Here is a 13,357-nt window from a genome sequence, read left to right as displayed (position 1 = left end):
TGTCAGCTCTACACCTGGTGACATCCCCCCACCAGACCCCGTTGTCAGCTCTACACCTGGTGACATCCCCCCACCAGACTTCGTTGTCAGCTCTACACCTGGTGACATCCCACCACCAGACCCTATTGTCAGCTCTACACCCGGTGACATCCCCCACCAGACCCCGTTGTCAGCTCTACACCTGGTGACATCCCCCACCAGACCCCGTTGTCAGCTCTACACCTGGTGACATCCCCCCACCAGACCCCGTTGTCAGCTCTACACCTGGTGACATCCCACCACCAGACCCTATTGTCAGCTCTACACCCGGTGACATCCCCCACCAGACCCCGTTGTCAGCTCTACACCTGGTGACATCCCACCACCAGACCCCGTTGTCAGCTCTACACCTGGTGACATCCCACCACCAGACCCCGTTGTCAGCTCTACACCTGGGGGCATCTGATGGTTTCTGTACTGGGATCTCCTGTGTGATCCTCTCCTTTATCCTAACACTTCACCGGACTGCTGGGGGGCCGACTCTTCTGTCTGCATAGTATGTGTTGCGGGGTCCTCCCGAACAAGGGATGCTTTTAGTTGCCGCTCCCCACTATTAATAAAGAACACCCTAATAGGGTCTAGTGGGTTTTGTGAACCAGACACCCCCCCCCCCCCCCCCATGTCGGCGGAGGTTGCGACCGATTACCGGAACGAAGATGCCGCTTACATGAAGGGCCCTCGGTGTTGGCGCTTTATGACCCCCAACTTGTTGCTCATCTCAGGGGATATTAACCGTCGGCCGTCGCTGCGGCTGAACGCCGTCTCCTGCACGGATGAGCAGCCACTTCTGATGGTAATGAGCTCGTTTGCAGGTCCTTATTTAGTTACAGCAGAGAATGATTGATTAGAAGGTGATAATATCCCGCTCCATCTGTTTCCAGCAAAGCTCGACAATGTATAATGTGTAAACAGCGCCGCCGCTACTCCCCCCGCCAAACAGACGCCCCCGTCCTGTGCCGCGCGCCTTCACCACATGGCTCCTTAATATATGGAAATTAATGGAGCATTGTAGGACGGCAGAAAATGCAGCAGAGCCGTGTGCGCGCATTCATCGTATAGCGAGAAGCGCAAGCTTGTCATATATCTGTGTGCTCATTTCACGTGTTTTTCAATACCTCTGCTTGCTGTCATTGAATGAGAACCCCATTATTATTCTGAGAGCTGAAAGTCCATGTTGGTCATGCGATGGGCATGTAGGAGCTCAGGTCATTATAAGCCGCAGCTCTTGGGGCTCATTTACACGAGCATCCTCAATGGGCTGCAGGAGACGGTGGAGCGCTTGTACTGTTAACACCAGCCCCATGGAAATGATTGGAGAGGCAGCGCACATGCACGATCGCAGGTCTATTAAATGTCATCCTCGCTGTGGGGGATGAAGGACATGGACCTCCATTCTCAGGATTTGTGGGGGTCCCAGTGGTGAGGCCCCCACCGATAAATTACCTCTCATATGGCTAGTTGATACGTTGATTGTGCTACAACCCCTTTAATGTTTGCATTCAGTGACTTGAAGCAGAGATCTTGAGCTCAGTGAGGCATTGCTGCCCTGATGGCAGATTGTGTAACCTTTCACCATCCAGTTATTATGCTGTATTGCGATAACCAGAAGGGGGCGGGGTCTTCCAGCACCGTTAATATAGCGGTCGCAGTTCCGGTCGCCGTAGTCCTGATTTTCGTTACATCTGTCATCGGGTTGAGCTGAAATCGTTCACTAAAAATAAGTCAATGAATAAACATGATGGCGCTGCCATATGCTCGGCACACGCTGCTCACACGCATCGCGTCACACGTGTTCTCGACATCTGTTTCTTCTGCTCTTTAAAGGGCTCACAGGTTTGGAGCAGCAAATACGATGGATGGGGGAGATGATATCCTGCGCACGGGGGACTTCCTGTCCGGAAATCTGCTTCCGAGTTTATTCATTGCACAAGGAAAACTTCTGCAACTTCGTTTCAATACCTTATTATTTTATACTTCCTCCTTGCTGTCAGTGAATGGAAATATTCATTATTTACAGAGCCTGCAAAGCTGTCCTGAGAATAGACATCCAATCAAGTGCAGGGCTCGTTGGGGCTCATTCACACTGACCCATTACAGTCAATGGGACTATTCAGGCATTGGGTTTTGGGGGAAAGGGGGGGTTACACGGACCAAAAAAATGGTAGCCCGTCCTATTCTAGTCCAATTACTGGGATGACAGTCATCAAGTCAACAGGTGTTCAAAAAATGGCGCGCACATTAATTGGCATCCACGTTCCCTCCTTCACCTATGCTTGATAAGAGATGCTAGGTAAAAAAAAACGGACGGCCTTCCTTACTTTTTTTCTGCATACAAGAAAAATGGATGACAAACAGAAGTAAAAACTGTGCGCACACGTGTAACACGTCATGTACACGGATTAAAGGTGGTCTTTTTCTTTTCGTGTATAAATTTCCTGACCCCTGGGGTCACCGCTGCAGCGTCGGCCTCCAGTGAGATGGAAGCCCATTATAGTCAGTGGCATCCGTTCGTCGCTGCTCACTTCCGTGGTCGGACAGACCCAGTATTCCATTTTGCTGCTCCCATGACGCTGGCGTGCACACAGATTGGGCTCCTTTAAATGGATCGACCAAATTTGCGTTCGTCGTTCGGTCCGGGCGGACATTAAGACTGAAGGAAAAATATTCCGATTCCTGATGGATGCGAGAATGTAAGCGATTTATCGGCCGTGTAAAAGGCGCTTAAAGTCTCACAAGAACGAGATTCTTTGTGGCGAGCTGCCGCTGTATCTTTTGCGCATGTTGTCCTCCGCTTGCGTCCGTGTAGGCGAGTGCAGAATCTCAGACCGATGGCATGCTTGTGAAATTGTAACGTTCACTGCAAGACTGTTGCGAGTTTTGCTTGTCTAGCAGCGCACAAAACTCGCTCGTGCGAATGCATTAAAATGGAGACAATGTTATACGCATGGGCAAGAAAATCGTGTACGTTTTGTACGTTGCGAGTTGCACAAACCTTGTGCCAAATACAACCAATGGATGTATTTAGATGAGCAGTTGTTCTCGCGCAGCGATGCTGAAGGGGTCGCAGCATGTTCTGGTTTTGTGTGTTTTGCGCGAGGATAGAACCTGCCGATGTGCGGCACACAAATGGGGTGTCCATGTGCAATGCCAGTCGCTCCTGAGAATGTCACCCGCGTGAATGTACCCTTAGGCTAACTACACACGGGTGAACGCGATATCCGGCCGTGAATCCCACCCCCATATTGCGCTCCCCATGGATGCGAGGCGGTTTCATATGAAATTGCTGCCACGGCTGTCGCCCAGGATCGCGGATAGAACAAGCTGCGGTTTGTGTCCTGCTTCGCATCGCCATGCGGGGAAACATCGCTCATATGCACAAATCTCGTGCAATTTTATCGCCCGTAGAAGCCGGCCTTGAAGTGAAAACGCCCCAAACCCCACCCACACGTGTCGGCGGGTGACCACATGAGTCATTGGTTTAGTGGCCATTGGCCACCGCTGTTGGTTTGATTTGGCTGTCTGCGGGCAGCTGCACTTTTTGGTACACAAGACTGTTTTTGCCGGACAGGAGGTAGCCGTCGCTGTCGGCCATATTGGCTCCCATTCAGCTGCTTTCCCTGTCACATGGTCACAGAGGCTCCTTCCTGTTTCAGGTTGGAATAGCATGCTGGGAAATGTAGTCACATGAGCGAGGAACAAAGCCACTAACGTAACTTTCTCATCATCCCTGGGAGCGGCATTATATCTCGCCATCGGGGAGTAGAATTATTTTACTTTTGGTAACTTTTTATTTTCTTATTATTCTAGGAGTCTTCAGAGGAAACTCGGAACAAGTCAAGGAGTTTGAGGCCCTCCTGGATCCGCTGCTTTTTGTCGCATTCGATGGTAGGTGGGATCTCTCCATATGACGCTATGAAATGTGTCCAGGACAAGGAAGGTACAGATGGTGCCGACGGGACTCTGGGGCGGTCAGACTTGGTTGCTGAGGTTCTCCAGAGTAGAGGTATCCAAGCTGGGCCACAGCGGTTCAGGTCATATGCAGAAGGCCATTGCCCTCCTATGTAGGGAACAGCTGGAGCCCCCTGCCATCTCAGTGCTGTCAGGTTACAAGACTGCAGTCTGCAGGACCTCAGAAGGGCAGCAGGTTGCCATCTCCTTGGTAATTATTTTTCACCAGCCATTAATGGCTGGCAAAAAAGATTTGCCGGCTGGCCAGGTAGCAACCCGACAAGCAGGCTGCAGCCACTGCTGCTGTGACCCCTGACCTCACCTCTGCCCTTTTGTAAGCAGACACCTACCTGCAAGCAGTGCTGACAGAGAAGAGAGGTCAGGGCGGTAGCCTAGGTGAGGGAATTGCTTGTCAGATTGTTGCCAAGTGGATCACTATAACTACTGGGCCCACTAATTGGATCAGTATTACTACTGGGACTACTGTGGGGGGTCAGTATTACTACTGGGACTACTGTGGGGGGTCAGTATTACTACTGGGACTACTGTGGGGGGTCAGTATTACTACTGGGACTACTGTGGGGGGTCAGTATTACTACTGGGACTACTGTGGGGGGTCAGTATTACTACTGGGACTACTGTGGGGGGTCAGTATTACTACTGGGACTACTGTGGGGGGTCAGTATTACTACTGGGACTACTGTGGGGGGTCAGTATTACTACTGGGACTACTGTGGGGGGTCAGTATTACTACTGGGACTACTGTGGGGGGTCAGTATTACTACTGGGACTACTGTGGGGGGTCAGTATTACTACTGGGACTACTGTGGGGGGTCAGTATTACTACTGGGACTGCTGTGGGGGGGGGGTCAGTATTACTACTGGGACTGCTGTGGGGGGGGGGTCAGTATTACTACTGGGACTGCTGTGGGGGGGGGGGGGTCAGTATTACTACTGGGACTGCTGTGGGGGGGGTCAGTATTACTACTGGGACTGCTGTGGGGGGGGGTCAGTATTACTACTGGGACTACTGTGGGGGGTCACTATTACTACTGGGACTACTGTGGGTGTCAATATTACTACTGGGGCCACTAACCGGGTCAGTATTACTACCAGGACTACTATGGGGGTCAGTATTAGTAATGGGATCGCTATAACTACTGGGGCCACTAAAAGGGACTATTTTACAATGAGCCTCAGTCGGCATAACATCTTGGGCCCCCCCTTTGTGTATATGGAGAGAGCGGTCGGTCTCTATGCTGCCGGCGTGGCCCCCTCCGTGACTCTGAGCTCACCCCGTTTTACTGGTTTCTTCTGATCTTCATGTTTTTCCTCCATGCACATCCAAAGCTGCCTCCAACATTCTATGGTCGCCCTTGGACACAACTGTTAAGCTTCACTGCGGTGACCCAACTGTGTAACTGCCACATCAGCCCCCATGATGCACTGCTCTTGAGTCGGATTCGGTTTGCAGCTTTGGAGATGAGCGGAGTAGAAGGCCTATAAATCTATAGAGTGAAGTCTTTACAGAGTCGCTGCACGTTTTCCGATACGATGAGGGGGAGGGGCGGCGTGATGCTGAGATCCCCTGTATACAGACACTGATTGTATGGATAACTACATAATTGGTACGTTGGCTATCACAATGGCGCGCTGACGCCGCAGGCGGTCCGCAGCTTCGCCTCGTGTGCCGGATTCCTACTACTTTCCCTGTTTTTCATTCCTGCGCTGTGAAAATTACAGAATCCGAGGCCAAAATGTTCCGAATGTTTTGTGGCTTTTGTTACAATTCATAAATGTGGCCATTAGAGATAGAAAATTACGCCGGCGAGGTGCGGGTGGCATGAAAGAGCCGGGCACCAGCCACTGTGCAGCTGTGAGTGGCATTGATAAGATGGGCGCTCCCTGGCACCTCTCTGAGAACACACGACCTTTCCTTTATACGCGGCGCGGGGGAGCGAGCCGTTCTCTGGCGCAGCGTCAATCATCGGAGCCCAGGACTGTACATATGGGCATCGCTGGCGGTGCGCTGGGCATGGACAGTGCGTATCATCATTTATTCCTATGGTGTCGGGCAGCGCACTGCGCCAGGAGGGGTTGTAGAGGATGCTTCTCCAGCCGTTCCCCGCTGATTGTTCAGCCTTTGAGGCCTTTTGTGGCGCCATCCAACTGGATACATATTGTTACATTGTTGCTGGTTGTAAACAGGGTGGTCTGGGAGATGGAAGGGAGGGCCCCGCCTGCCCTCCGGGGGCTCTGGGGGAGCTAGTCTTCACCTCCAGAGAATTAAAAACCATTAAAGGGTTTTTTGAGACTTCTCCTTTAAATAGAACTTTCCAAACGTTTTTTATCCTCTGTTACAGATTCTGTGCGCAGCCGGTTAAGGGGGTTCTTTACACGGACGATTCTACTCGCGATTGCGTTGCAATATACTAGAAAAACGTATCGCTGCGGCGGGGGGATTTTCGGACACGTAAAAATTGCATGTAGTACTAATGGCAGAAAAGGGGGGAAAAAATGCGTCGCACCGCGTGGGAATCACATTTACGTACGAGGGATGCCTTTTTTTTTTTTCCTTTTGGCTCCAAAGGGGATTAATGGGCGATTCTCACTCCTTACTATAAGACGCGCGGCGACGCTTCTCTCACCTCTGATGGACACCTGATAACGCAATAGTCGCTGTTAGGGCCCCCGCCGCCACCTTCCAGGCCCCTGTGCTCTGAGTTAACCCCTTTGCTGCCAGGGAAAGGGATGTACAGCGGTGTATAAAACTGATAGAACTGGCCTATCGCGGCGAACGATCTAATGCTCTACATTAACCCTTTGCTGCCAGAGAGGTATTCACAGCCGTTTGGTAATACGGCTACATTCACACGGCCGAGAAGCTCTGCCCGATAACGTGTTGCCAGTGTGCGCGCTTTTCACGCCAAGGCGAGACGTTTTTCATTTAAAAATGCCTGGCATTGCTCCTGTGAGGCGGACGATCGCACGTGTTTCCCATTGATTTGCGAACGTCAAGCGATGTCTTTAAGGTCACATTGAACCGAATGGGCGCGGCGTTTGGAGGGAACGCCCAAAGATGGAACGTGCTGCCACTTTTACCCGTGCAGCATCACTATAGGATAAAAAATGGCCATCCAAAAGAATGGTCATCATATTTGCGCACATTTTGTGCATCCCATGAGATTCTCACCGGTGTGAGTGCAGGCGAATGGCGCCTTCACACGGCGTATTCGTCATCAGTAGGGGGGGTCCAAAATACAGAAGAGATGCCAATCTTCCCATTCTGCTCCCTCTCTCTACGCTCCAATCCTGGTTTTGGCTCCGGCGCCCGCAGACCGATAGGACGGTCCCATCGCGGACGTGGATCTAGTGCTCTACAATCTGCCAGAGAGACTGATAATGGGGAACAGCCCCTCCTCTATCGCAGAGAGTGATACCGCTACATAGTAACCAGTTCTGCGGTTAACCCTTCGTCTGCCACAGTGAATGTTATGTCATATATTAAGCTATAAAGCTGTGAATTAACCCTTCGTCTATCGGTCGATGATATAATCAGCATTAACCTTTCATTTTTCTTTGTATGTGAGTGATATAATGCCGTATATTAACCCTTTTTGGTTTTGACATTGTATGATAGGGCTTTATATTAACCCTCTGTATATCACGGAGTACTGTAATATCTTAGATTAACAGTAGATATGATCTATATTAATGCTTTGTCCTTCGCAGTGACTGATATGCCGTATATTAACCCTTTGACAGTCAGTAATAACTCTTTATATTAATCCTTTGTATATCACAGTGAGTGATATATTGCTGTATATTAGATCTTTGTCTATCAGTGTTATAATTCCCTATATTAACCCTTTGTGACAGTGGATATGATTTATATTAACCTTTTTTTTACACTGAGTGATATGTTGTATATTAACTTTATTATTTGCTAAAGTGACATCACAGTGCTCTGTATTAACAATTAGTCTCACAATAGATGACATATGAGGCTGCGCATTAACCCTTTATCGCAGTGAGTGATATGAGGCTGCGCATTAACCCTTTATCGCAGTGAGTGATATGAGGCTGCGCATTAACCCTTTATCGCAGTGAGTGATATGAGGCTGCGCATTAACCCTTTATCGCAGTGAGTGATATGAGGCTGTGCATTAACCCTTTATCGCAGTGAGTGATATGAGGCTGCGCATTAACCCTTTATCGCAGTGAGTGATATGAGGCTGTGCATTAACCCTTTATCGCAGTGAGTGATATGAGGCTGCGCATTAACCCTTTATCGCAGTGAGTGATATGAGGCTGCGCATTAACCCTTTATCGCAGTGAGTGATATGAGGCTGCGCATTAACCCTTTATCGCAGTGAGTGATATGAGGCTGCACATTAACCCTTTATCGCAGTGGGTGATATGAGGCTGTGTATTAGGAGGAGGTATATATTACACATGATTGTGTAATATATCAAGTAAGCGCTGTGGAATATCTTGGCACTATACAAATAAAGATTATTATTATTATTGCCTCCTCTGACAGATGATGATGTATATTGATGAAATAATGTGTTTGTCACTCAAAGTAAAGCTACCTAACGCTGGCGTCCCCCGGGGACCGGCGCTCCGTTGCTTGGACTATATTCTAAGATTGAAATGAAGACTAGAAATCTACAGATTGTCTGTGCCGTGTAGAGAACAGGAAGAGCTGACCGGCAGGGAGGCGGAGGTCCAACTATAGGTGGCCCCTTATATGGGGGCCAACATCAGAGAAGTCACCCAACTAAAGTGTAATGTCATAATGTCGGCCCACACAGCCGTGGCTCTCCAGCTCTTGTGGGACTGTAACTCCCAGCATGCCTGAATATCCCGCCAGGCTGTCGGCACATTGACAGTTGTAGTATCCCAACCTTTGGCTATACAAGCTGCCAGATGCCCATCCATGTGGGTAACCGGGTGTCTCTCCGCAGGCTGCCCCGTTATCCCGGAGTATTACCACGTTCCCGCTGACTTTGTTGATGCGGAGAAGCTGAACCCCAACAGTCAGAAGAGGTTTCCCAGTAACTGCGGCCGGGACGGCAAGATCTTCCTGTGGGGACAAGCGCTGTACATCATCTGCAAGCTCCTGGGTAAGCCGCCGCGCCAATCACCAAATATCAACTTGTCCATAAATAATCGTTTATTCCTAAAAGCGTTCCAATGAAGACCTAATACATGTTTTGTGTCGCACTGATTGTGTCTGCATTGTGCCGTCCTTCTGTTACTTCTACTGGAAGAGCACAAATTAATTAACAACTGGGGTGTTAAGATCCCCTCATCTGTGGGGTACATCTACTCACACTGTCCAATCAGTGCTACGGGACACATTTAGTGATGAGAGGAATGGTAACACCCAGGTGTCAGTCTATTCCTGCATTTCCAGGAGGAATAACAGAGGGAAGGCACAAGTTCTAAGAAAGGGTGTCCCAAAATAGTTACTAGGTATTTTCTACAAGACATCAGACAAGTCTTTAGTTCTGGCATTCCATTCACGAAACACAAGGCCTCACCCTGAGCCTTATGTTTCATGAATGAAATGCCAGAACTGAAGTGAAGACTGACACACAAACGGAGCAGTGAAGTACATTCCTTACTGAAATGTACAGCTGTGACAGTTGTCCACTTTAGTCGGGAGGGGTATCATCACTCCTTAGGGAGAGCACCTAGAAGGTGTGAGGAGACTTATAAGGTCATGCATGCTCCTCTGGGTAATATGCAACTAAGGAAGAAGGAACAATACCTCTACAGCTCCACCTATTGGAAGGCAGCATTTCTGCAAATCAATGTCTGATCCTTTTCCATTCCCAATCATTGTTCCAAAGACGTGTATAAAGACTCAGACGTTGATTTGAAGGAATGCTGCCAACCAATAGGTGGCGCTGCAGAGGTATTGTTCCATCTTCCTTATTTGCATAAGTTGTCCATTTAGTAATAGACGAAGGACTGTACATAGGAGGATGTCCGGTTCCTTGTAGAGTCTTGTGCTGATTAGCTGGTTCCTGGAGCATGATGCACCATTGGTGTGCTGCCCGTCTCCACCGCGCCAGTCTTCGGTGTCGTAGCTTGTGCAGCGGCAGGACCGATCCCCGGCCGGTGCGCTCAGTAATGTGTCTCGCTCAGTCATCCTGTCATCCTAAACGTCTCTCCGCGCGCTCACAACTCAGGTCTCCTTCACCGGGGGAGTTGTTTAGCAAACAGTTCATCGTTTCATACAGAACTCAAGTGTCATTGCTACTTCTCCATAAAACGGCAAAGATTTATAACTCAGCCTTAAATTACCCTTCTCTCCGGCGGGACGTGAGATATGGCTGCTGGCCCCGCGCCGACGAGGAGGAATCGAGCGCCATTCTTCATCATTTGTTTAAAATGCAATATTTTGGGCGGCCAGGGTTCAGCAGCCGCTATGAGGGGGATATGGGATGGCTGCATCGAGACAGCCGCCCCTCCCACAATACTCCGTGTACCCGCGGCCGCCAACGGGGCGCTGGGTGAGAAATCGCCCACTTGGCGGCGCTGCTTGGTGTGTAGCCGAGTTAAAAACCAAGTAACTATTGGCAGTGTAAGATGACCCACGGCCTGTTTGCAGTGTATGGTGGCCGGTGGCCAGAGAGATCTTCATGCTCCGCCTCCATTCTCCGAATGACTAGCGCTCCTGTGTGAAAGTGCTGGAAATGATAGTCGGCGGGACAGCTGTTGGGCGCTGATGCACCCGACAGTCATTCCTCATAAAGGGACCTTAAGATGTTTGCACTTAAAGGGATTTTCCAATTTCTAAAAAAAATAAAAAAATCTTGCCCTCCTGGATAGGGTGTGGCATAAAAAAATCAAATAGTCATTACTCATCCGTCCACGGCACCTCCGTTGGAACAGGAAGCCATCATGTTATGTCCATCGCTCACATTACTGCTGCAGCAAATCCCTAGCTTCTGTAGTGGTCATGTGACCATAAACAGCATGTGACAACTGAGGCCTGTGATTGGCTGCAGTGGTCATGTGAGTGATGAACTTGATGTCATGGCTTCCTGTTTCAGTTGAGACTTGAGTGGAGGGGACCGTGGAAGGGGGAGGAATGGCCATATTATTATCTTTATGCCATTCCATATAAGGAATAACTTTTTGGGGTTTTTTTGCTTGTTTTTTTTAAATGGGTCAGAAAACCACTTAAATTTTTTGTCACCTTGTAGTGGAGGAATTAATAAGCCCGAAGGACATTGATCCCCTGCACCGTTACGTCCACCGAAGCGACCAGAGGAATATCTGCATGAGATACTCCAACCAGGTAAGTGTCCCTGGAAGGTTAGCATGAATTTATGGTAAATGTAACTCTTTTCTGGCCACACCCCCTTGGTAAGTTCCACCCATCATGCTTGGTCATTGCAGTTTACTTACTAATACTATCTAAGACTAGGGGACGCAATGGGATTTGGGATTGCTGCTAACATTCTAGCCTATGAGGCCCGTGGAAGCGACTCCAGCCCACTGCGCCTCCATTCACTGAGCGATGCCAGCGCAGGGACGATGATCGCTGGGACGGCTGTGGCTTTGTGTGTAAAAACACTCACTTTATAATTAGTTGGCAGTTTTCGTGCACGATTCGTTCCTCGCTCAATTCTAGTTTTCTAGAATTGAGCAATGAACTCTTATCAGCGGTGCAGGCTGTTAACACAGTCAGCAGCGCTGATAAGATTCTTTCAGCTCATGTTCACAGCAGGAAGCGAGCTTTAAGCACAGAGAAGAATGCAGGTTGACCAGTCCTTGACAGATGTCTGTGAGTTTTCAAAAAGTGGACTGCCAAGAACTACATTTAAGATAGTGGGGCATTATTGGGGTCTGATGTAGTCTTAAAGGGGATTTTCAGTTGCAAACTATTGATGGACCTATCTGCAGGATAAGCCATCAATAGTAGATCAGCAAAGTTCCTAGGAAGCAGAACCCGACCAATAAGCTGTTTTTTGGGTTGGTGTGCTTTTGTACTGAACTGATGTGTGCAGGAAGCAGACAGCTCTGTTCCCACTGCAGTGGCCAGGCTTGGAATTACAGGAAATGTTCCTATTCATGTCAATGGAAACTTGGCCTGTAATACCAAACCTGGCCACTGCCGTGGGAATGGAGCTGTCTGCTTCCTGCACACATCAGCTCAGTACAAACGCATACCAACCCAAAAAACAGCTGACCGGTAGGAATTCTGGGTGGCAGACCACAACTGATCTGCTGTTGATGACCCATCCAACAGATAGGCCCAACAGAGTTTTTTTTTTGTGGACAGCCCCTTTAAATCTACCTTCTGACTCATCTGCAGCTTAGGCTTCTGCTGTTACCTTCTCCATGTTTTACACTGCAGCTCTGCTCCATTAGGTCACAAGGATGACCAGTGATTCTAGCTCAGCTGCATTGTTTATTGGACTATAAAATAGTGTGAGCCGCATCTCCTCTTTTAAGAGCCTCAGGCTGCTGCTCCGTCTCTCCCTCATGCTTTACACTGCAGTATTCCTTGTGTGTTATGTCAGCAGTACATGGAGAGCTGATAACTATTACCTTAAGGACAGAATGATCATAAATTGCAAAAGTGAATATAGAATGATCAGGTAACGGCTGCTTAGAGAGGAGGAGCCTCAGTGTGGGGGAGGGGCCTGAAGTGAGGGGATGTCTTATTGCATTTCTATTATTTTCTCTCCTGCGGTTCCTTTTTCATCTGTGTATGAAGTATATTTGGCAGGAAAGCTGAGCGGACGCTACAATCTGCCAGCCACAAAGTCTCCCGAGAGTAAGTGGACCGGGAAATAATAGCGCGGCGTCTGATAAAACACTTCATCAGGTGCAGCCGCCCGTGAAATTCCACTGCAAGTACAGCGGCTCAAAGCCGAGCCGGAAATTCATTTCTCCAGTCTTCGACAGTCTTGTCTTGGCGTCTGAACCCGACATTCATCCTGCCTGTGATAGAGACCCAAGACTGGAAGAAGGAAAGTAATCAGAGGGGAGCGGGGCCCAAGACCTGGAAGAAGTAATGACAGGAGCGGGGCCCCGGACCCCAAACTGGAAGAGGTAATGACAGGAGCCGGACCCTGCACCTGGACTGGAAGTAAGAAGATGAGCAGGACACCAGACCCTGAACTGGAAGAGGTAATGACAGGAGCCGGACCCTGAACCCCGAACTGGAAGAAGGAATGTAATGAGAGGTGCGGGGCCCAAAACCTGAAAGAAGTAATGAAAGGAGCGGGACCCTGAACCCCGAACTGGAAGAAGGCATGTAATGAGAGGACCGGGCCCAAAACCTGGAAGAAGTAATGAAAGGAGTGGGACCCCAGACCCTGAACTGGAAGAGGTAATGACA

At 49.3% G+C, this 13,357-nt stretch overlaps 1 protein-coding gene across 3 annotated transcripts in view; it reads left to right on the top strand.

Annotated features, from left to right (window-relative positions):
• The window catches only part of PHKB (phosphorylase kinase regulatory subunit beta), a 177,273-nt gene that overhangs the window by 113,981 nt on the left and 49,935 nt on the right, over positions 1-13,357 (top strand). For all 3 annotated transcript variants that reach the window (XM_066583993.1, XM_066583995.1, XM_066583996.1), the window contains 3 exons: positions 3,847-3,924; positions 8,958-9,116; positions 11,211-11,305. In XM_066583993.1, the coding sequence (XP_066440090.1) occupies positions 3,847-3,924; positions 8,958-9,116; positions 11,211-11,305 (332 nt within the window). The remainder of the gene's footprint in view (positions 1-3,846; positions 3,925-8,957; positions 9,117-11,210; positions 11,306-13,357) is intronic.

The sequence above is a fragment of the Eleutherodactylus coqui genome, chromosome 11 (genome assembly GCF_035609145.1).
Source record: "Eleutherodactylus coqui strain aEleCoq1 chromosome 11, aEleCoq1.hap1, whole genome shotgun sequence".
Taxonomy (NCBI): Eukaryota; Metazoa; Chordata; class Amphibia; order Anura; family Eleutherodactylidae; genus Eleutherodactylus; species Eleutherodactylus coqui.
The sequence above is the reverse complement of the archived record's forward strand: the minus strand, read 5'-3'. Positions and strand labels throughout refer to the sequence as shown.